Source organism: Mesoplodon bidens, assembly GCF_964165515.1.
Source record: "Mesoplodon bidens genome assembly, chromosome: 2".
In the NCBI taxonomy this organism is placed as follows: Eukaryota; Metazoa; Chordata; class Mammalia; order Artiodactyla; family Ziphiidae; genus Mesoplodon; species Mesoplodon bidens.
This window is the reverse complement of record NC_138177.1, coordinates 37615506-37639170: the sequence shown is the minus strand read 5'-3', so window position 1 is coordinate 37639170 and position 23665 is coordinate 37615506. Positions and strand designations below refer to the sequence as shown.

The 23665-nt window shown below is 35.0% G+C and overlaps 1 protein-coding gene across 3 annotated transcripts in view; it reads right to left on the bottom strand.

Moving 5' to 3' along the window:
- CEP350 (centrosomal protein 350) overlaps window positions 1-23665 on the bottom strand; it is a 144779-nt gene that overhangs the window by 51019 nt on the left and 70095 nt on the right. For all 3 annotated transcript variants that reach the window (XM_081225068.1, XM_081225070.1, XM_081225069.1), the window contains exons 24-28: window positions 23161-23345; window positions 22590-22677; window positions 15061-15207; window positions 13067-13224; window positions 4597-4796 (exon numbers count right to left, since the gene is read on the bottom strand). In XM_081225068.1, coding sequence (XP_081081194.1) covers window positions 4597-4796; window positions 13067-13224; window positions 15061-15207; window positions 22590-22677; window positions 23161-23345 — 778 coding nt within the window. The remainder of the gene's footprint in view (window positions 1-4596; window positions 4797-13066; window positions 13225-15060; window positions 15208-22589; window positions 22678-23160; window positions 23346-23665) is intronic.

Genomic DNA, 23665 nt, shown 5'->3' with positions numbered 1-23665 from the left:
AGTTCTCTACAGCCGTGGCTTTCAGACTTTTTACCTTAATCATAATATATTTAACCTATGTGTGACATAATGATATTTTCTATTTTATTTCAACTTTAAACAATGCTGACTGCAATCCACTAAATGGACTTCATACATCGCAAATGGGACAACCCACAACTTGAAAAACATTGCTGTAAGACAGCAGTTCTCAAACATTTTGGCCTCAGTGAACACTTTACACTCTGAAAAAGTACTGAAGACCCCAAAAAGCTTTAGTTTATGTGGTTATAGATACAGTTATATCTATCAATATTTACTGTAATAGAAATTAAAATGGAAAAAATAAAAATATTTATTATTTTAAAGTAACAGTAAAAAACCTCTCTGTGTTAACAAACGACATTTTCTAAAATTCGAAATAGCTACATTTTAAAAAAAAGTTTAGTTGAAAGGAGAGAAACTATTTTACATTAAATTAAAAACTTTAATGGCTAGCTTAACAGAAGACAGTTCTCATATCTGCTTCTGTATGCAATCTGTGGCTATATGTTGATTTGGCTGAAGTATATGCAGAAAATCTGGCCTCACACAAATGATACATAATTAGAAAAGGGAAGAGTATTTTAACAGTATTTACAGGTAATTGTGGATATCCTTTTTTAATGCCACACCAGAAGTGGACAATTGGTAGTTTCTTAAATGTTGGCTGCAATGTGGAATCTGAAACCGTATCTGTGAACTTTTCATAATCTGTTCCATTAAAATCCATTGGCCTGTCTTGCAATTTATTTTTTTTAACATCTTTATTGGAGTAAAATTGCTTTACAGTGATGTGTTAGTTTCTGCTTTATAACAAAGTGAATCAGCTATACATATATATATATATATATCCCCATATCTCCTCCCTCTTGTGTCTCTCTCCCACCCTTATCTTGCACTTTAAATGGATATTTTATCCATACTTGATTTTCTAATCATCATGGGTCATTTGGAGAATATTGATTCACTGAGTTAGGAAGATCTTTTCAAATATTGGCACATTTTATCACACAATATGAAAAGATGGTTTTGATATCATTACTCATACCAGGAAAGTCTTTAAAGTATTGGAAAGCTGACAAGCTCACAGTAAGGAGAACAGCATTTCTAAAAGCCTTAAATCTTCACTTGAGAGTTTAAATTTTATTACCAACATAAACACTATCAGTTGTTTTTCTTAAAGAGTCAGAGCTGCTTCATTTGTTTCTGAAACATTGTTTGCAAACACTCAAGTATGAATAACCATATTTTGTCAGTCATTTAAGTAAAAATGGTACTAAATGAAAAAATTGCTAGTTCAGCTTGCAAACCAAACAACCGTAGTAAGTGCTTTTCTTCAGGATAACCATAATGCTTTGGCAAACACAAGTGGTTTATGAATATTTCCTATCTGTCACATAGAATATTAAAAAGATATGTACTCAAAATTGAGATTCAATAAATCAATATTTAAATTAATTATGTAAATATTTAAATTAAAATTACATAAAATGTAAGAATGGCATGTTTTTATGGTGAGTACAGGTTGGTGAAGAATTCAATGACTATTATATGATTTGGTGCCACTGCCTTGATTCATATTAAGGCATCAGCAATTTACCCACCATTATTTTTATACTATCAGTGTAATGCTGACACAGTGAAAAAGGCAAATATGTCAGTATTATTCAGACCTTCTGAAAGGATCTCAGAGACCATGGACCATACTTTAAGAACCATTGCTCTAGGATTTATACTTGGCAATGGAGTTGCTGAACTGTAGGACATGTGTACCTGGCTTTATTATTTTTATCATTTTACTGAATATTTTTAATGCCTCGCCTTTCAACCTGTTTTTCAAACTAGGTTTAACAATTAACACTTACATCAGCAGTTCTTTGTTCCACCTACATACCAACAGGTTTGATGGATGTTTTAAATGGGGTGAATGATGGCTCCCCAAAAGATGTGTCCATGTCTCAAACCCCAAAACCTGTGAATATAATCTTATTTGGAAAAAAGGTCTGCAGATGTAATTAAGTTAAGGATCTCATGATGAGATCATCCTGGATTATCTGGGTAGGCCCTAAATTCAATGACAGGTTTCCTTGTGAGACAAAAGAGGAGGACAGACATGTAAGAGAAGACCGTGTGAGACTTAGTTAAGCAGACACGAGGAATGCCTATAGCATACCACCAGAAGCTGGAGGAAGGAAGGAAAGAACTGTCTCCTTGACCCTTCAGAGGGAGCACACAGTCCTGCCAAAGCCTTGATTTTGTAATTCTGGCCTCCAGAAGTGAGAGAATAAAAAAAAGTTTTAAGCCACCAAATTTGTGGTAATTTGTTATGGCAGCCCTAGGAAATGAACATAGGCATGCAATGGTATGTCTTTATGGTTTTTATGCTCTGATTACTAATGAAGTGGAACACCTTTTCATATGTTTACTGACCGTTTGGAGTTTCTTATTTGTGAATCATTTGCTCTTTTGCCTGTTTTTTTTAATGTGGTTGTCATTTTATTATTGAATCATAGGAGTTGCTTATATATTCTTGATACTATTCCTTTGTCAGTCATATGTATTGCAAATATCTTCTTATTTTGTTATTTTACTTTCTTTATATGTATTAACAAATTCTTAATTTATTAAAGTGAAATTTATCAATCTTTCCCTTTATGATTTTTGTCTTGTATAACGTTAAAGAAATCTTTCCCTCCCCCTGATGTCATAAAGATATTCTCTTATATTGTCTCTAAAAGTTTTATAGTTTAAATATCACATTTACACCTTTCTCCCTCCTTGAGATCGATCTTTTTACACTGTCATGTAGGGACCCAACTTTATTTTTACCTCGCACAAAATTTACTGGAGAGTCCCTCCTTTCTTCACTAGTCTCCTAAGTTACCTGTGTCAGAAGTGAACTTTCCATATATGCACAGGTCTTTTTTGAGCTATTTGTTTCATAATCTATTTGTCTATCTCTGATAACAAATATCATATTGTCTTAATTATTATACTCTTAGAGGTGTTGAAACTGGTAAGTTCCTGCATTTTGTGGTTCTTCTTTAGGAATGGCTCTGCTTTTTGGTCCTTTGCTCTTTCATATAAATTTTATTTTATTTTTATTTATTTTAATAAATTTACTTATTTATTTATTTTTGGCTGCGTTGAGTCTTCGTTTCTGTGCACGGCCTTTCTCTAGTTGCAGTGAGTGGGTGCTACTCTTGGTTGCGGTGCGTGGGCTTCAGGAGTTGTGGCTCATGGGCTTAGCTGATCCAGGCATGTGGGATCTTCCTGGACCAGGGCTCAAACTCGTATTCCCTGCATTGGCAGGCAGATTCTTAACAACTGTACCCAGGGAAGCCCTCATATAAATTTTAAAATGAGCTTGTCAAACCCTACAAAGAAATCTTGCCAGGTTTCTGATTTAAATTGTCTTGAACCTACCAATAAGTTCAGAGAGAATTAACATCTTTATGACACTGAAACTATCTGTGAATATGGTAAAGTTCTATTTATTTTGGTCTTCTCTAATGTCTCCTAATAAAATTATAAATTTTCCTCCATAAAGATCTTCAATACTTATTGTTAAATTTATAAATGGCATATTTTAATAATTAGATTTTTCTAACCAATTTCTGCTTATCTACAGACATGCAACTGAATTTTGTTTATGGATTTTATATCCACAACCTTGCTAAACTCACTAACTCTAATAACTGACATGTAAATGCTGGATTTTCTATGTGCATAGCTTTCTCATCTGCTCTTCTCAATAAGATAATGAGAGTTTTGCTTCTTCCTTTCACTCCGTAAGTGAAAATAAGCATCTTTTTGTCTGATTTCCAAATTCAAAGGGAAAACTTTCTATGTTTTATTACTGGGGAAAACTTTCTATGTTTTATTATTAAGTATGAAGTCTGCTGCAGGTTTGGTTTTTTGTTTTCATTAATAGATATCCTATAGTGGGTAAAGAAAGTCCCCTTCTATTGCTAATTTGATCTGAGATTTATTTGTTTTATTACAAAGGCTTTTTTGGATTTTATCAAGTGATTTTCCTGAATCCATTGAGATATCATGTAATTTTTCTCCTTTCATCTGTTTAAGTAATTCACCACATTATCAATTTTTAGTATGTGTCAAACCCCAAGTGGTCTAGAACAACCCAATTCCATTTCATAGAATTTACCTATTTCTTCTAAGTTTTCAAGTATATTTCACAGTATTCTATCTTTTCTTTCTTTTTTTTTTTTTTTTTTGCGGTACGCGGGCCTCTCACTGTTGTGGCCTCTCCCGTTGCGGAGCACAGGCTCCGGACGCACAGGCTCAGCGGCCATGGCTCACGGGCCCAGCCGCTCCGCAGCATGTGAGATCTTCCCCGACCGGGGCACGAACCCGTGTCCCCTGCATCGGCAGGTGGACTCTCAACCACTGCGCCACCAGGGAAGCCCTATTCTATCTTTTCAATATCTGTAGCATTCATAGTTGTATCACCTTCTTCACTCTTAATCATTCATCATTTTTAAAAATAATTAAGTAAATCTTTCAGTTACATTAGGCTTTTAGTATGTAGTCTGAATAGTTAGTTTTTATTACCTTTCTGTTCTGCTCTCTGGTCCTCCAGTTCTTTCTTAGGAGTTTTAGGTTTTATCAATTCTTTGTCCCAGGCAGCCAAAGCTTGTTTTTCCATTTGACGAATTTCTGCTTCCTCTGCATCTAAACGTCTCTTCCACTCTAGTAGCTCCTCCGCATGTTGGCGACGTTGCATTAGTTTTTGCTCTCGCTTTGTCAGAAACCTATGGTCACACCATGAAAAACAGTGAGAGAACAAATCTATAGGCAGAAATCACTTTGAGAGCTTTATTACTCATTACGTTATCGACAAGCTGTATAAAACAGGACATTCATAGTATTCCTCTGATAAAAGTTTGAGATAATAGGTGCTTTGGTAAGTGATCTTATTCAGCAAATAAGAGAATTTATTTATTTTACTTGTAATTAATTATTTGGAAAATTAGCAAAGGAAAAACTGTGGGGTAATTTCAGGAAAAAAAAAATCTTCAGAATATTTGGCTAACCATGACTGATAGTACTTAATGTATTCTTTCTTCACAGGTGATTCTTTTTCACAACAGAAGATACAAGGAATTTATTCTGAAGGCTCAGACCAGAAAACACACAAACTCAAAACAACGAAGACCAAAACAACAACAAAAAAACAACCCCCAAAATCCCAAACAAGCAAGCAAACAAAAAACCTGTTCATGTCCCTTTTTGATTTTTATATTCAAATTCAGTCTGGTTTTGCTTCAGGTATAGTGAGTTTGGTTCCCATTACCTGGGAAATGCAATGTCAGGTGATAGTCTATCTGTTTTTCATGGAGAGAACACTGAGAACCACAGTCAGATGCCTTATGCATAAAACATGACTATTTATTTGAGTAAAAGGATGCACCAAATGCCTCAAACTTCTCAATTTAACCCAATCTCTGGAATTAAATAGCCTAGTATATCTTAGCTCCAAAGGGTTAGGGGACATAACTGATTTAGGAAGTTATTTGAGTAGTTAAAAATCTACTATTTGCTCTCCTCAAATGTAGACGCCACAGCTAAATGAAAGGTGGGCTGCTCATATTATAAGTGTTAGATCTGTAGTGGTAGCTAATCAACAAAAATACATTCACATATCCAACAAACACTTAATAAAAAGCACAAGAACTATCACTCCACTTCTTAAAACAATCAGCATGTCAAATTAATGTGGAAACAAAAAGGTAAAATCTATGGGACATTTAACAAGAGGCCCCTAGGCTGTTAGAAAAAAAAAGAAAGAAAAAAAAAGCAATAAAAACAAACAAAAAGAAAAGAGCATGCTCTATCAAAGAGTGCACTGAAAAAGGTGCAAAGTTACCTGACCAACTGGTTGTAGATATACAGCTGGAATTTGGGATGAAGGTTGGGAAAACAGACACTGAGAGAGGCCCAGTGATGAGACGTAAAGACAGAGAAGAAGTAGTGAACAGGAGAGCAGTGTCTACAAAATAAGGAGGAAGATTTTAAAACCAAGAGATCAAGAGGCAGAAAGAATGAGAAAGGGAAAGCATAAGAGCTGAGTGCAGAACTTTTTAATATGCTTCCTGAATAACATTAGAAGCTACTCAGTTAAAGCAAGTGTTATACTTTGTGTGACATATAAAACATACACTTTTATAGATCTTACCAAAGATTTCTGAATATACGTGCCTTTCTTCTCAGCTCCTGCTTAACCATCATGTATACTTTCAGGTAAATTTATTTGTTTGTGAGTAAGGTAATGAGAAGTGGAGTGTGAAGCTAAATAAGTTTTCTCATAAGCTTTAACAGAGAGTACAACAATTATGGGCATGAACCTAGCATATCAGCAATTGTATATACATATGTAATTCTGAACAAGTAGTTTTTATATCTGTACCTTGTCATGTATTTTAAGCTTGAATTTAAATTTAAAAAGCAGTACATTTGCCTTACTTAACCTTACCATTATAATCTAAGCTTGACAATAGTTATATAGTTTAGAAAGTCAATTTATAGTAAAAATACCTTGTTCACATCTACAACATAAAACTTACTGTCAACAGGACCTACTGGAGGTATCTTGCTTTATATTTAACAAAGGCCCACTTAAATAATAATACTGAAATACAATACCCATTCTATAAAAAGCCAGGATGCATAATTAATAAATTAAGCTAGTTCCAATAAATACTACCACTAGTTAAAAAAAAAAAATCATGCTGTGGACAATTCAATCAATCATAAGGTTAAAAGTAAGAAGAAATTCCATATGTTAAACTTATAAAAGTAGGAAAAAACCAATTGTTTCTCTTTTTTTAATAGTAAATAGACCATTGTATATATGAAAGGATAAATAAGTCTAATAATAGGTTTGGAAAGGTTAATTCTCTTTGACAGAGCATGCTCCTGTTAACATGCACACAACAATAACTTGTAGATCAAGGCAACATTTATTGCCTTGGAAGGGCAAGGAATAATACCAGTTAAGTCAAAGAAGTGAGAAAATCTAGGTATGAATCCAGTCACTCATTTGAATTTTAAAAAGTATGTAGAATCTTGACTACATGTATACCTTTAGATAACAGATGATTTCAGTGTCTGTTTCTCCACATACAACTTAATTTTTCACCTTCCCTCTGTTCAGTTACATACTCACTCTATCTCTTTCTTTCCCTCTCTCCCTCCCTCCCCCCCACCTCTCTCTATCATATCTGGATTGCCTTGATTTTCTGCACTGAAGTTTTTGTGCAATTTTGCCAAGTTTCAATAAGACACTGCAATCTTCCTTGCCATTCTTTATGAATGTATAATAAACTTATTTTGATGCCAATTACGCAAAAACAAATGTACTTGGAAAAGGTCCAAAAAAATCTATTCATAACATCCAAATATCACCCACCCTCTTAAGTATATAACTGCTAAATGCATGCATGACCTAGCACAAAAAATAGAACATTGGAAGATGTGAAATAAACTGTAAAAAAAAATACATATTAAATTTTTTTGTCCAACCCAATATAGAGGATAATAATTTTCTCTATTAGAACAAATACTAATCATTTACTTTTCATTTACAAAGATTAAGCATATTCAAAAGCTCTAGGTTAGAAATGAACAACAAAAGAAATGGCTAAAAAAAAAAAAGAAAAGAAAATGGTTTAAGAGATAGTGTAAGAAAAGTTTAACTTAAAGTTGGAACTTTATCCCAGAAACACACGTTCCTTATTTAATATACATACATTCTAGAATTCAAGAGTGTCTCTTAAAAGTTGTATAAAATTGAGATAAAAGAAGCAGTAGCACTTCACACTAGAGTTAACAATCCTTCAAGATGCTGCACAAGTAAGAAATAAACAAAATTTGTGAATGATGGAAACATAAATGACTATTAATAGAAAATGCTACTAATACACTTTATGGCTATTATCAAGGCATTCCCCAACAAGGCCTCTGACGGTTACAGAACACTGGACTAGGATGAGACTTATGATAGATTTAATCTAGTATGGAAATAATTATGTTCCTATAATGTTTAAGTTTTAGAAATTCAAAAGTAAGTAATACACTTTTAAAGTCAAAATTTTACACTCTAAACTTTAGCTATGCAGCTATTCAACCGTAGTAATCAGGCACTGAGCACCTTGCCAGTTTCAACAAATACTATTTTGAAGGGTCAGTTTCTACTGAGATACCTTTAAGTCATCAATGCAGTTATTTAAAAAAACTACAAGGTTGGAAGCAGATGTGCTAACTCAGTTTTCACTTTAGCTGGCTTAAGTCCAGAGAGTAAGGTTCTAGTTCTAGCTCTGCGATTATGCTACCTGACCTGGGACAAGGCACTTAATCTCTGCAGGCCTCAATTTCTTCCTGTAGAACCAAGGGACTATACTAGATGACCTCCCTAAGGACCGACTAGTTCCAACATTTTATGATTCCTTCTTCATTTAAGTACTTCCTCACACTTTTAAAAATACATACCTCAACACATTGCTAGACCATGTGACATAAATGAGAAGCTTTTTTCCTCAATGAGCTAATATAATTGTAGACTGTGTTCCAATAGATTCTAAAAGCATGCTACAATTTGAAAGAGCAAAATTATGATCTAAATTTTAAATAGAACTTCCAGTTCTAAAATCATTTGATTCTGAAAGATGAAAGAAAAACTTAATACCTTAAATTATTTTAAAATTCTTTCTGGATCTAAACAATTCTTTAACTCTATACTGTTACAAGTAAAAATGAAAACTAGTGCTTTTAATTATAAAATGGATCAATTCTTTTAAGTACTTAAGCATTTTTAATGATATTCAAAAAGGAAGATAAATGAGCATATGGATAGTACTGACCTAAAAGAAAATAGTCTATTTTTCCTACAGCAAAATCTATTCTATTAAATTGTTTAATAATCTGCATATACTTAAATAAATAAAATAATAAGGTACATCATCCTTAATCTAGGAAGAAAAAAAAAAGCACATTATCAGACTATCAGGATTTATTCATTCACTACACTTAGTCTAGAACCTTCTCTAAGAAAACTATATTTCTAATTTAAGGCAATGATATTTAATACATTGTTTAAAATTTTAATTAAAATATCTTAATGGAATAGCAAAAGCCTTCACTTGCAAATGCAAAGTATTTAACTCTGAACACTCATCAAGAAAATTTCCTTGATATATATACTCTTTTCAGTAAAAATTTCTTCCTCTTCTGAGCTTCCTTAGCAATAGATTTTTATATACTTCACTAAAGGAACCTGATATTTATTCTTTTTTCCACCTATACTATAAGCTTTTCAAGGGCAGGGTTTATGTTTGATTCATCTTCATATCCTTCAGAACCTACTATATTCACACATTTCCCAAAAAATAACTGCTGAGGGAATAAGTATATAATTAATAAATAATACAGAAGAACAAGCTGCTATTAACAAATGAAAGAAAAAATGTACTGTATCCTATTTTAACACTTAAAGAAAAAGATAAACACCAGTCTTTCAGTGTTTCATTTGCTCAGTAAATAATTTTCCTAAAACAGAATTGACAAATTAACAGGAAGAGTCAACTGTATGTTTTTTTCCCTAGAATATCTGTTTCACAACTTTATACTGTAAATAATGCCCCTCACAGTAGTAAACAAAACTCAGATTTCATTTACCAATAATTATCAAAAAACTGAGGGCTAGACAGTCTGTGGCTTTTGCAAACATTTTCATTATTACTAACCTCTTTCATAGTTTAAATTTCTTTTGCTCTTCACTAAACTATAGAAATGGAAATTATTTCTAAAATGTCAACTCAGTACAGAGGTCAAGAAAAGCCATAGGGCTTCCCTGGTGGCGCAGTGGTTGAGAGTCCGCCTGCTGATGCAGGGGACACGGGTTCGTACCCCGGTCCGGGAAGATCCCACATGCCGCGGAGCGGCTGGGCCCGTGAGCCATGGCTGCTAAGCCTGCGCATCCGGAGCCTGTGCTCCACAATGGGAGAGGCCACAACAGTGAGAGGCCCGCGTACTGCAAAAAAAAAAAAAAAGAAAGAAAAGAAAAGCCATAGAGGGGCTTCCCTGGTGGCGCAGTGGTTAAGAATCCGCCTGCCAATGCAGGGGACATGGGTTCGAGCCCTGGTCCGGGAAGATCCCACATGCCAAGGAGCAACTAAGCCCATGTGCCACAACTACTGAGCCTGTGCTCTAGAGCCCGCGAGACACAACTACTGAAGCCCACACACCTAGAGCCCGTGCGCCGCAACAAGAGAAGCCTCTGCAATGAGAAGCCCGTGCACTGCAACAAAGAGTAGCCCCCGCTCGTCGCAACTAGAGAAAGCCCGCGCACAGCGACAAAGACCCAACTCAGCCAAAAATAAATAAATAAATAATTTTATTTTTTAAAAAAGAAAAGCCATAGATTAGAAATACAAACTTTAACAAAGGCATTGTTGTCTCAGTGAAACATTAAAGAAGAAAATCTTTCACTGGAGCCAAGAATAGTTTGACCACTTCAGAAAAATATTTATCACAGAATCAAAGTTCAGAGAGTTAACAATAAGCAGTAATATATATGAAAAAGTTCCTCCCAAAGTTAGCTAAACTTATTGAGAAGGGTGACTATTTTCTGACAAGTGTTTTATATTAGTAAAATAGTAATCTCTTAGGCCTTTTCTAATCTACAAAACAAATAATAGTGTCTAGTAGCAAAGGCTCAAATAATTTTATTAGTTATCTACTGTAGCAAATGACTACAAAATTAACTCACTCTATTGAGCTGACATTCCAACATTGTTGAAGGAGATCTAACTCTGAAGCTTTGGTAACCTGAATGGTATTCAAAAATTAGTTTTCACATTACAGAGGATTCCTGAACAGGGATTGGGTTTGAAATGCATAGGTCCACTTACATGTGAATATTTTTCAGTAGCAAATACTGCAGTACTGCATGATTTGTGGTTGGCCGAATCCGCAGATACAGAACTACAGATACAGAAGAACCATATACACAGAGGGACCACGATTATAGAGGGCCGACTACGCAAGTTTTAGGCAGATTTTCATCTATGCGGAAGGGCAGCATTGCTAACACAACCCCCAGGCTGCTGAAGGCCCAACTGTGCTTTGTTCTGGAGATCAAAAAAAAAATCACATAACAGTAATCTCCCTCTTCAATGCACTGCTAATTTTGGAAAATACTCCACTTCTTCCTCAAATTTCAGCATCATCTTCCAAACATTAAAACTAATTTCTCTGCAACTACTGTCCTTACCCCAGGCCCTACCACAAACACAACTGCATTGCTTCAAACAACAAATCAAGTCACTGAATGCTTCAAGGCCTTTTCTCAAAAGTTTACTGCAGTAGTTGACAAAGGAAGGTAGAGCAATGATAAAAAAAATTCTAGGCCTTTAGTATTTTGGGCTCTGAGAAAATAATTAACAAAACTTAGAACAAAGTCAATAAATTCAACCTTTAACTTGTTATTTAGGGTTTTTAAAGTTTTAACCAAATCTCAAATAAACACCATATAAACTGACTAATCTCACAAACAGAATAGGATTAGCAGTTCCTTCCATGGATGTGATTAAAATTATTAGAATATTATTCATAGAGACCAGCAATGAAGATTTTACTGGTATAGACAAGCAAGGAATCAATGAAGAAATTTCCCTTGAAGCTGTCCTTCCTCCAACATTTATGATCCAAAGGCATTTAGGGGCAGATATAAAATGCCAAATCAGTTATAAAAATTTATGAGATAGATTATTCTGAATTCAAAGATCCCTGGAGCAATCCAGTATGTCCCATACAGGCTACTGGAAATTTTTATCAGGAAGGAAAAAAGAATTCCTATTTGAATAAGTCTTAATTGGTCTATCCCATGGAAATCATACAAAAGGTACACTTACACATTTGTAAATATTCAGTTTTCACCCCCTTATATTTTTTATTTTAAAAATTTTTATTTATTATTTAAACTTATCTTCATAATCAATTTAGGTATTTTTAAGTTATCAAATGCCAATTTTAAGTTACTGAAGTGCAATTTCAATTAAGCAATGAAGTGCCAGTGTACAACACTGTACCTATAGTAAGTAAGGTTTGACTTACAACTGCTTGACTGTTCAGAAAATAACTAAATCATAGGTTGATGTCACATATAAACATAGAGCATTATTAAATTTGGTGATGGGCAGTATACTGCCAAAGGATATCAAGATACAACTTAAGTTTAATCTGTGGTTCAAATTGCTAACTTAAAATAAAAGAGCAGTCAACAAAAATTTTAATGGACCTCTCTTCTATATTTAAAGAAGGGAGAAAACAGTCCACAAGCAGCTACTTTATAAGTGTATTTAATCAAATGTACACGCAAAGGAGTAATCTCTCATGTAAATGTCACTTGGTACAGTCAAAGCTGACACATAACTGAGCTATATCTAAGTAGGAGTAGCTTTCTTTAAAAGAGTCTTTAAAAAATAATACTTAGAAATGTTTTAGAAGAATGGTAGACTGCCAAATTGTTCAACATCCCAGGAGAATTTCAGACTTTCTGGTTTTAATTGGGCAATTCAGACCCACTCACAAGGTTAAAATTTCACTCTTCTACTTGAGTAAGCCTGACAGTTGTCAGAGTCACAGGATGAGATCTCAAGATATACCATTAAATTGCTCCCTCAAGTCAGTGGACATGTCTTCAGATTTCAGAAAAGGTAAAAATTTCACACTTACTCATAACTTTTAATAAAAGAAAGGAGAAAACGTTGTCATGGGTATATGTGCAAATACTACTTTGGTTTTTAAAATAAGAAACCTGTCTGTATCTAAGATGGAGAAAATTTGTTTTATAAATAAGGTCTACAGTTAACTGACTTCTAGGATGACTTAATAACGGCTAAAATGCAACTGAATCCATAAAATATTATGTTGTATCAATCTAATCTAATGAAATACATTAAAAATATTATTTGTTGCTACTACTTTTCAGTGTAAATAGGAGATATTTTTTAAAATGAGTTACTTTTCATCCATGCGGCTTCTCATTTTCTTCAGTTTTTGCATAATGCTGCTAGTTTCACTGCTGGAGATTGAAATGGGGGAAGGACTGCGGGTCTCCAAGTCAGTTGGAGCAGGACTGGTTGCCTTATTATCCTTTGTATCATCATCACTATGAGAGTCCTGCAAACAATAGGGGGTAGTAAAGTATTATAATTATACTGGAATTTAAGATCGCAAACTGATTTAAACACTGTCATTTCAAAATTAATTTATCTTCAAAACAGTATTTGTAAAATAGCTGAAATTAAGGTATTACTTAAAGGACAAAATTATATCACACAAGTAAAATGTATATACATGTACTTATATAGTCCCTAGATTTGTTGCTTAGGAGCAACAAAACCTGAATAGCAGTGAGCATGCTTAGCACCAGATCTTGATTTCTAAATAACTATCCTCCTTGGAGAAACAGCTGATTCCAAGGCTGAGGCAGGGAAAGTAAAAGATGACCCTGAAACATCTTGTTCCAGAAAACATGAAAGTGCTCAAAGACTGATGGGTACATGTCAAAAGGACACAGAAACCTGCTCGAAGAGGCTCCTAACGGCCCAATTTGAGAAAAAGTGAGCATCAAAACAAATAATGAGGGCCTCCCTGGTGGCGCAGTGGTTGAGAGTTCGCCTGCCGATGCAGGGGACGCGGGTTCGTGCCCCGGTCTGGGAGGATCCCACATGCCGCCGAGCGGCTGGGCCCGTGAGCCATGGCCGCTGAGCCTGCGCGTCTGGAGCCTGTGCTCCGCAACGGGAGAGGCCACAACAGTGAGAGGCCCGTGTAACGCAAAAAAAAAAAAAAAACAAATAATGATAGTAACAGATTATAATGCTGAGTAAAACACAAATCTGTGAGTCCATACTGATATAAATAAAAGAATAAATTTAACTCTGATGAAGAACAGGAATGTATGTAGCCTCAAAATACCTTCATGCAATGCACTTATTAATTACAAAGAGAAAGAGAGTAACTATACAGTGAAGTATGGTAGATGCCACCTTAATCAAGTGTTCGAGTTAACATCATCAGTAATGAGATAAATCAAAATCAGGTGCCACCTGATTGAATGCAGAGAACAACACAGCATCACTTCCGTGATATTCCTGCCAAAGATGCACAACCTGAATCTAATTATGAGGAAAGATCAGACAAACCCAACTTGAGGACCATTCTACAAAATATCTGGCATGTAATCTTCCAAAGTGTGAAGGTCATGAGAGTCAAGGAACTTTTCCAGACTGAAAGAGATTAAAGACATATGAAAACTAATGTGTCAATATTAATTTGTTGGCAACGTAACTCTCGACTGAGAAAATCAAAGCTCTTTGTACTGTGTTTGAAATTTTCTATAAATCTGAGATTGTTTCAAAATTTAAAGTGTATTTTAAAAATCAAAGCAGTGAATATTAAGAGATTTATTTAACTGTATTGCTACATAGGTTGAGTTTTCCAACACTATATTGACACTTTACAGTATTTCAGAATAGGTCCAAATTTTCTTATTGTCTGAATATCTCCTTTGAACCTTGTATCATTATATTAGACATTAGACAGCTGACAAAAGTATTATATAAAGAGCAAAAATAATTAATTCCTCCCATTAATTCTGAGGAATATATTTGGATTGAATATATTCCCATTAATTCTGAGCAATATATATCGATATTGATATTTGGATTGATAAGCAAAAACAAGGCTCTCTGTCCCAACTGAATTTATAAATGGAAAACATTTTTAAACTAATATATGACCTACATGTCCCTTTCAAAACTTGAATATCCCATGAGAGGAAAAAAAAGACTCTCACTTTACATAAAGGCACATACATAGAACTTTATCCTGGTGCATTACTGTATCATAGTGCTAGAAAGAACACACCCACCATATTAGAAGATGAGGTAGAGTTAGGTATTAGCAAGCAACATGAGGCAGAAAACAAATTAATAATAATTTCATGTAATTTACCAATTTATTCTCCCCTGCAGACTTCAACTTCTCTTGCAGTTTTATGGTGGTCTGTCTGATCCTTTCTATCTCCTCCTGCTGTTTAAGAATCAGTTGTCTTTCCTTCCGAGCTGCCTTATTGGCTTCCTGAAGACGTTTAATTTCTGCCTAAAGTTTAAAGAGTTAGGCGAGGGATTGAAATTTGGAGGAGACAAGTCCAAAATAATATTTTAAAAAGAAAATCCAATCATCACATATATCAAAAATAAATACATACAGCATTTCAAGATAAAAATAATAATACTGAAAAATTTTTAAGCAGTGGAGGAGGAAAAAAAGTCACATAACTCCATCACTCTAAAATAATTTAACATGATTCCTTAATTCAAGTAATTATAATTACAACAGACTGATAATTTCATATCCCTTTTTAAAACTTAACATACCCCTTCATATTTTTCCATAGTGCCATTTAGTCTTTACACTTATTTGTTTAATAACTGCATATCAAGTAAACTAATTAATGTAACCATTATTCTATTGCTAAACTCCATTCCGAATAGTGCTTTAATGCCTATAAGTTGTTTCATACTATGGATTAGTTCTTTAGGAGAGAGTCCAAAAAGTAGGACAAACAAGTCAAAGAGAATGAATGATTTTATGGCCCTTAGAACAGTTTCTAAAATTGCTTTCAGAAAAGAATTTTCTCCACATAAAATGCCACCAGAAACATTTAAGACTACATTGCACCAAACTCTCTCCACACAGGATATTACTGTTTTCTTTTGCTAATAGCGGGCAAAAAATAATACACTTCACTGTTAATAATAAAATTTAACAGACTGTCCATTTTTTCATAAATTTGTTGTAATCTGTTTTCTTGTTAATAAAGTAAGCATAATAAAGATATTAATAACTTGTTACAATTTATTTAAATTTTAAAGAGATTTTTTAAAACTATCTGAAAATGCAAAAAAGTGCACAATAAACATTTAATTCCAAAATCCCAAATTAACAATTGTTAATACTCTGTCATATTTTCTCTTAGTCTTTAATTTCATAAAGAAATAAAAGATTACAGATAACACCAGTCTACAATTCCCTGCTCCAACTCCCTAGAGGTAACCACTATCATGGTATATATCCTTCCATGGTATACATCCTTTTAAAATTCTTCTACAAATATTTGTACTTACCTGCAAAAAAATATATAGTTTGGTTTGTATGTTTTAAAATATTTTATAAGTTATATCGTACATATATATTTTCAATCTTGCTTTATTTACTAAACATTGCTTTTATATGTCTCCATGTTGATTTGCCCCTAAATGTTGCATAAATTTACACTGGAGGTATACAGATTTCATGTATCTATTACCTCTATGGTTAGGTAAGGTTGTTGTCTACTATTACAAACAATACTATAATCAACAGCTTTATACTTTTTGTCTCCTTGGGCACGTGTATGAATTCCTCTCAAGCACCAGTTCTCAAAGTATGGTCCAAGGACCCTTGAAGCTTCCTAAGATCCCTTCTGGAGACTCTCAGGGTCAAACTATCTTCATAATACTAAGACATTATTTGCCTTTTCACTCCCATTCTCTCATGAGTGTACAATGGCATTTATTCACATTTTGAAGAAAATAACTATATTTTCCGAAACAAACAAAATTAGTGAAAATAGTATGTAGATGTTTGCACATCTCTTTACTGTCTGGCTTGGTTTTTTTTTTTTTTTGGTTTGGGTTTGTTTGTTTTTTTTTTTTTTTTTGCGGTACGCGGGCCTCTCACTGTTGTGGCCTCTCCCACTGTGGGGCACAGGCTCCGGACGTGCAGGCTCAGCAGCCATGGCTCACGGGCCCAGCCGCTCCGCGGCATGTGGGATCTTCCCAGACCGGGGCACGAACCTGTGTCCCCTGCATCGGCAGGTGGACTCTCAACCACTGCGCCACCAGGGAAGCCCTTGTTTGTTTTTTTTTAACTGAAGCATAGTTGATTTATAATACTGTGTTAGTCTCAGGTGTAGAGCAAAGTGATTCAGCTATACACTAATTTTTTTTCAGATTATTTTCCATTACAGGTTATTACAAGATACTGAATATAGTTCCCTATGCTATACAGTAAATCCTTGCTGCTTATCTATTTTATGTATAGTAGTTTGTATCTGTCAATCCCATACTACTCATTTATTCCTCCCCATCTCCGTGGCTTGATTTTTTCTAAACACCATGCATTGCTCATTTGGACAATGTTTAGTTCACTCAGTTATGCAGATCTTCCAAATGTTCACATATTTCATTATACAATCCCCCAAATCACATTTATTAATATCACTGTGATCTCGAAAAATATTCTTTAGTATTAGGTGGTAGACAGAAATTTTTCAAAATTCTGACATTTGCTTGAAAGTTTGAACCTTATCATTGGCAACAAACACTGTCAACTGCCTTCTTTGAAGTGACAAGCACACTTTGTTCATTTTTGAGAAAATGACTGTCAAATACCCTAATCTGAGCAAACATAGTTTGTCTCTGAATAACTCTTTCAAGTAAAAATGGTATTCCATGAAAAAAACCTGGCTAGCTCAGCTTCCAATTCAAACTACACAAATGCTTTCCCATGAGTTAATCACCGTCCTCTGGTATCTAGGAAAAGTGCTTAATTTGTGGGCTTCCCATTCCTGTCACGGAGAATATGAAAACAACAAGTACTCAGAGGTCAACACAATAAAATTAATAATTTTTACTACTTAATCAGGACATTCTTTAGTAGAACTAGATTTTTTTCGCTGCAAGTATGTGGCAGTGGAAGATATAATGACTACTAGTAGTTTGGTGCCCCTGCCCTGATCTGTGCTAAGGCACCAGCAGTTTTACCACCATTGTTTTTGCACCATTTAGTGCAAATGTCAACACATAAAAAGGGCAAATTCACATCTCACTATCCTTATGAAAATAGTTTCGATCTCCCTGACCCATGAAAGGGTCTCAGGGATCCCCAGAGCTCTACAGAACACCTTTTGAAAACTGCTACTAGCTTAGGCCTGAGTTTCTAAACCAATTAACGTATAATTTCACCCAATCCAAGCCTAGAAGAAAGAAAAGGTTTTTTCAAGGGGTTCTAAGGGGAAAGTGTTTGCATCTCTCTTAAGAATAAGCCATAAGGTTGTGCAAGTAAACTGTTCATTTTAAAATGGTTAATGGTGGGATTTCTCTGGTGGTTCACTGGGTATGACTCCACGCTCCCAATGCAGGGGGCCCGGAATCAATCCCTGGTCAGGGAACTAGATCCCACATGCATGCTACAACTAAGAACCTGCATGCCGCAACTAAGAAGCCCACATGCTGCAACCGAGACCCAGCACAGCCTAAATAAATATATATTTTAAAAATAAATAAATAAAATGGTTAATGGTATATTCATTTTAAAATGGTTATTTTATGTTATGTGAATTTCACCTCAAAAAAAAAAAGAATAAGGAAAATATGTTCCTGTTGGATACAGCTGTGCAAAGATATGTGGCCAAATTCCTCACAGCCATCTCACTACATGTCAAAATAGTCCCTACTGATACAACTGCAGTAAGTATTTCAGTACATATATCCTCACACTCTGGTGCTTTTACTCCTACAGGGCAACTTTCTAGGGATAGCTGTGAGACAGGCCTGGGACCTGGGAACCTTTGCTACAATGCTGCAAAGCTTGCACCTGGACACCTCTCCTTAAGCTATAAATACAAAGAAACTATATGGGACTAAAAATAACTGCTTGCATGCTAGGGCAAATTCTGGACCCAAAAGATACAAAGAGACCAAAAAAACCAACTGCCACTTTTGAAGAGCCTGGAGCAAAAGCAGGGTGCTGCGCATGCCCCCTGCACACAGCACCCCCTAAGGGGTGGGCAAACCACCTAAGCCACCCCTCCCGCCCAACCCCTGGACACATCCCTACCCTCACCCCACATAAGGAACCAGCTCGCTGGTCCCCAGAAAGCGAGCAAGCAAGCAAGGGAACCTATTGTTTGTTCTCACTGCCCCCTGCTACAGCAGGGGCCCCAATAAAGCCTTGCCTGAATTTCTTGTCTGGCCTCTGATCAATTTCTATTGATTAAGGAGGCCAAGAACCCTGGTCTGTAACAGCTAGTTGGATCAAAGAGTACTTCTTTGCACATTTACTTAAAAAGGATTCTGGCCTACTATAAACATAGTATGCAGAAAAATTAGTCACTCAAACCCCCACCACTGGGATTGAACAGTTTGCCACATTTGTTTCAAATCTCTGTTTCAAAATTAATTCATTAGAGAGAAAACTAAACTCTACCCCAATCTCTTTTTCTGTTTTCCTCTCCAGAAGTATATCATCCCTACATGTGCTGGGTACTTTTGATGCATGAAGTGATTCCATGGAACATATATTACTAATTGGTGACTTTTAAAAATTTACAAGAATGGTATCATATTGTACATATTATTTTGCATCTTGTTTTTCTGTAATAACTAATATTATGATTTAAAAAAAAACTTTTGGCCTCACTGCATGGCATGAGGGATTCTTAGTTCCCCAACCAGGGATCTAACCTGTGCCCCCTGCAGCGGAAGCATGGAGTCTTAACCACTGGACTGCCAGGATAGTCCCAATATTATGATCTTTGATAAGACCTACTGCTGTCCTGTTCAATACAGTAGTCAATAGCTACATGTAGCTATTTAAGTTGAGATTAATTTTAAGTGAAATTAAAATTTCAGTTTCTTGGTTGCACTAGCCACATTTTAAGTACTCAAAAGCTACATGTAGGGACTTGCCTAGTGGTCCAGTGGGTAAGGCTCCGCGCTTCCAATGCAGGGGGCCGAGTTCCATCCCTGGTCAGGGAACAAGATCCCGCATGCATGCCGCTGCTAAGAGTTCGCATGCCACAACTAAAAAGATCCCGCGTGCCACAACTAAGACCGAGCGCAGCCAAAATAAATAAATATATATTTTTAAAAAGCTACATGTGGCTAGTAGCTACTGTACTGGATAGCAGAGATACAGAACATTACCATTATTAAACAGTTCTTATATTTAATGCATTCTTTTTTCCTGCAGTGTTATATTTTCTTGCAGAAATATGACCTGGTTCATCTATTCTCTTACTGAAGAAATAGTTCCCACTTTTCCCTATATACTGTAAAAGCTTCTCTAGGATATTGACCAACACATAGAAATGCTGAGTCATAAATTATGTCTTCAATTTACCTAGTTATAGTCAAACTGCTCTGAAAGTCGTTACACCAGTTAACACTCCCACCAGCTACAGAGAACTTCAGTGACAAAAACTGAAGACCTAAGACAGTTAAGTCTTAAACTTAAGTCTTAAGACTTAAGCCTTCAAACTTAGTCTTCACGTCAAAACATCCACCAATTCTAAAGCAGCATAGGCAAAAAGGCTAAGGAATTAAGCCAGAAACCTCTCAACAGCAGAGCAGAAATCCCCAACAGTCTCTTGTGCTGGTAAAAAAAGGTTAACCTGGTTTTCAACTGAAATCCCTGTGGCGTCACAACCGAGCGTTAATGCAAAGCAGAAGTAGACTGAGGCTTACCAAGTCGGCAACCCAATGCCAACCCAGCTCAGCCCCTGAGTGGAATAAAGTGAACAGCTGACCACTCTAACTGCATAGAAGAGGAAAGGATAAATCCTCTCTACGGGAAGATAACATCATCTGGAGCCTTTGCAGTTATTTATACACAGTGTCCAGCATTCAATAAAAAAAATTACTAGGCATGTTAAGAAAAAGGGTCATATGATAATAAAAAATAAAAACAGACAACAGTAGCGGACACAAAGATGTCCAAATGATAGAGTTAGCAGATAAGGAAGTTAAACTAACTATGAATAATGTGTTCAAAAAATAACAAAAAAGGTCAAAAAACAGATGAAAAGGCAGAGAATTTCAACAAGAATTAAAATCTATAAAAAAGAACAAAACAGATATTATAGAACTAAAAAAGAAATCAAATTAAGAACTCACTGGATAGATTTAACGGTACACATCACGGTGCAGAAGCTGTAACTAACGAATTCAAAGACAGGTCAATAAAAACTTTCCAAACAGAAGCACAGTGGTTTTTTCTTGTAGTTGATGATGTTGCTGTGGTTGTTTTACTGTTTTAAATAATGACATTAAAACAAAACAGAGCAGAACAGAGACGTGGTAAATTGTCCAAACGTCTAATGTTTGCTACTTGGAGCTTCTGAAGGAAAGGAATGAGAGAATAGGACAAAAGCAACACCTGAAGAGATAATTTTCAAAAACTGATGAAATACTACAAACAACAGATTCAAGAAGCTCTGCAAACTCTAAATAGTATCAGTGCAAAAGAAACCATACCTAGGCAAATCATAGTATATCTACTGAAAAATCAAAGACAAATTTTTGTTTTTTTATTTTTTATTTTTATTTTTCGGCCACGCCACGCAGCTTGTGGGATCTTAGTTCCCCAACCAGGGATTGAACCTGGGCCCCCGGCACTGAAAGAACCGAGGCCTAACCACTGGACTGCCAGGGAGTTCCTCTTAGGGCAAAGTTTTTAAAAAAACTATTAAGTAATATTCCAATATATAACTCAAATGATTAAGTTCACAGATCATCCAACACAGTAGCTAGTACCTGAAAACAGGTCAATAAAGGAAAAGAAAACTAGAATCTATTAAGTACTTACCAGGCAACGTGAAACAGATTTTACATATGTTACCTCATTTAATCCTCACAACCACCATATGAAATAAAATCTCACTCCAACAGATAAGGAAACTAAGTCTCAGAGAGTTACTTAAACTTGACCATGAATACGCATTTGCAACGGACGAAGCTGGAATTCAAATAACAACTAACATTTATTGAGCACTTACCTTTGTGCCAAGGTTTGTTCTAAGTTATTATATGTATTAACTCATTTATTCCTCTTAACAACCCTACAAAGTATGTTATCATTATTATGCTCGGTTTATAAATAAGGAAACTGAGGGAAAGAGAAGTTAAGTAACTTTCCAAGATTATAAAACTAATAATTGGAAGGTTTGGGATTTTAATCTAGGCAATCTCTAGAGAGCCTGAATTCTTAACCACTACACCATGCTGCCTCTCCAGGATACAAATGCCAGGTCTTTCTGAGTCCATTAAGCCAAAATACTTGTGAATTTGTAATTCATATGTCTTGAAAATCTATTTGGGGAAACAGTAACTAAAAAATTAATCCAATTAGACTCACAAACATCTTAATTTTTAAAATATGCATATCAAAGCACAACTTTACTTTACATAGTAAATGAAGGCAGAAGGTCTTACTCTATATTGTATTCAGTTAGCAGTGAAACACAACCTTAATTTAGGAGAAATATGATAGGCCACTAAGCAACTCCTGTAATTATAGTAGTAGGCATCAACAGTGGTAAATATCAACTAAATCTCCTTTAATGTGATAGTAAGAAAAAGAGATTAGGCAAAATAATAGATTCCACAATCTAACTTGTCACCTTACTTTCTCTTAAAGGAGTGTTTTTCCTAACATACCTTTTCTTGCTGCAACCTTAAGAGCAAACCACGTTGTTTCTTTCGGAGTGGGGGCATTTTATCATCTTCTCCTTTATCTCGTAGATGTCTGCAAATATTCCCATTGAGACAAAGATTAGATTAAATTTCTATTCTAATGTCAAGAATTCTCAACCACTAACAAATCTCTAACCCATTTAACATTTTCAAATGTGGATAACAGTTGCTGCATGCAGCAACTCCTAACCCAACAAATATTTTATTGGATATATGATATATGCAAACCCTAGACTATGTCCTTTAAAGATAAAATAGCTTTGAGAAATTTATAACATAGTAAAGGCATTAAGTATAAAATAACAATATAAGAGTCAGTTAAGTGATAAAAGAGAAATGCAAAGAAAATGTTATATGTTTAGGATGTCTTGAAAGCAACATGATTCAAGGATGACTGCTGTATTTCTAGCTTGAGAAACTGGGTTGATCAAATTAAACTGGATGAGGAAACAAAAACATCTTTAAAAACAAAGCATTTCCTTTTCATGAAAGGAGAAATCGAACAGTCAAAACTATGTTCACTGAAAGAACTTACTTTTTTTGATGCTCTAGCCAGGCTAATTCAGCTTTAGTTTTCTCCTTCAAGGCCTTTTCACGGAGACGCAGGAGTGAAGACTGGTGAGCTGCTCTCATTTCCTCTTCTTTCATATACTGTCTAACCATCTCCATAGTAAATTTAGAAAAGCTGTCTTGTCCTCCTGAGAACGGCATGCTCAGCTCCTGAGTTAGAGAGTTTATGTCATGTTTATCACCATCTAAACCTTTTGGAACTTAATTAACTTTATTAAAAGAGGTATGCACTTATAAAAATAAATTATGTATATAAAAAGGCTGCCAACCACGTAAAAGAACATTCTTCCAAAAAAAAAAAAAAAAAAGGCATGTGAAAGCCAGTAACATTCATCTGCTAATTTATTCACCCAATAAAATTTTAACAAACAACTACTGTAAGCCAGGTACTGTCTCAGGGGTGTAAAGCTGGGTAAGAATTTGCCCCTGTTATTCAAAAGGCTTACAATTTAATGAGAAGAAAGATATAA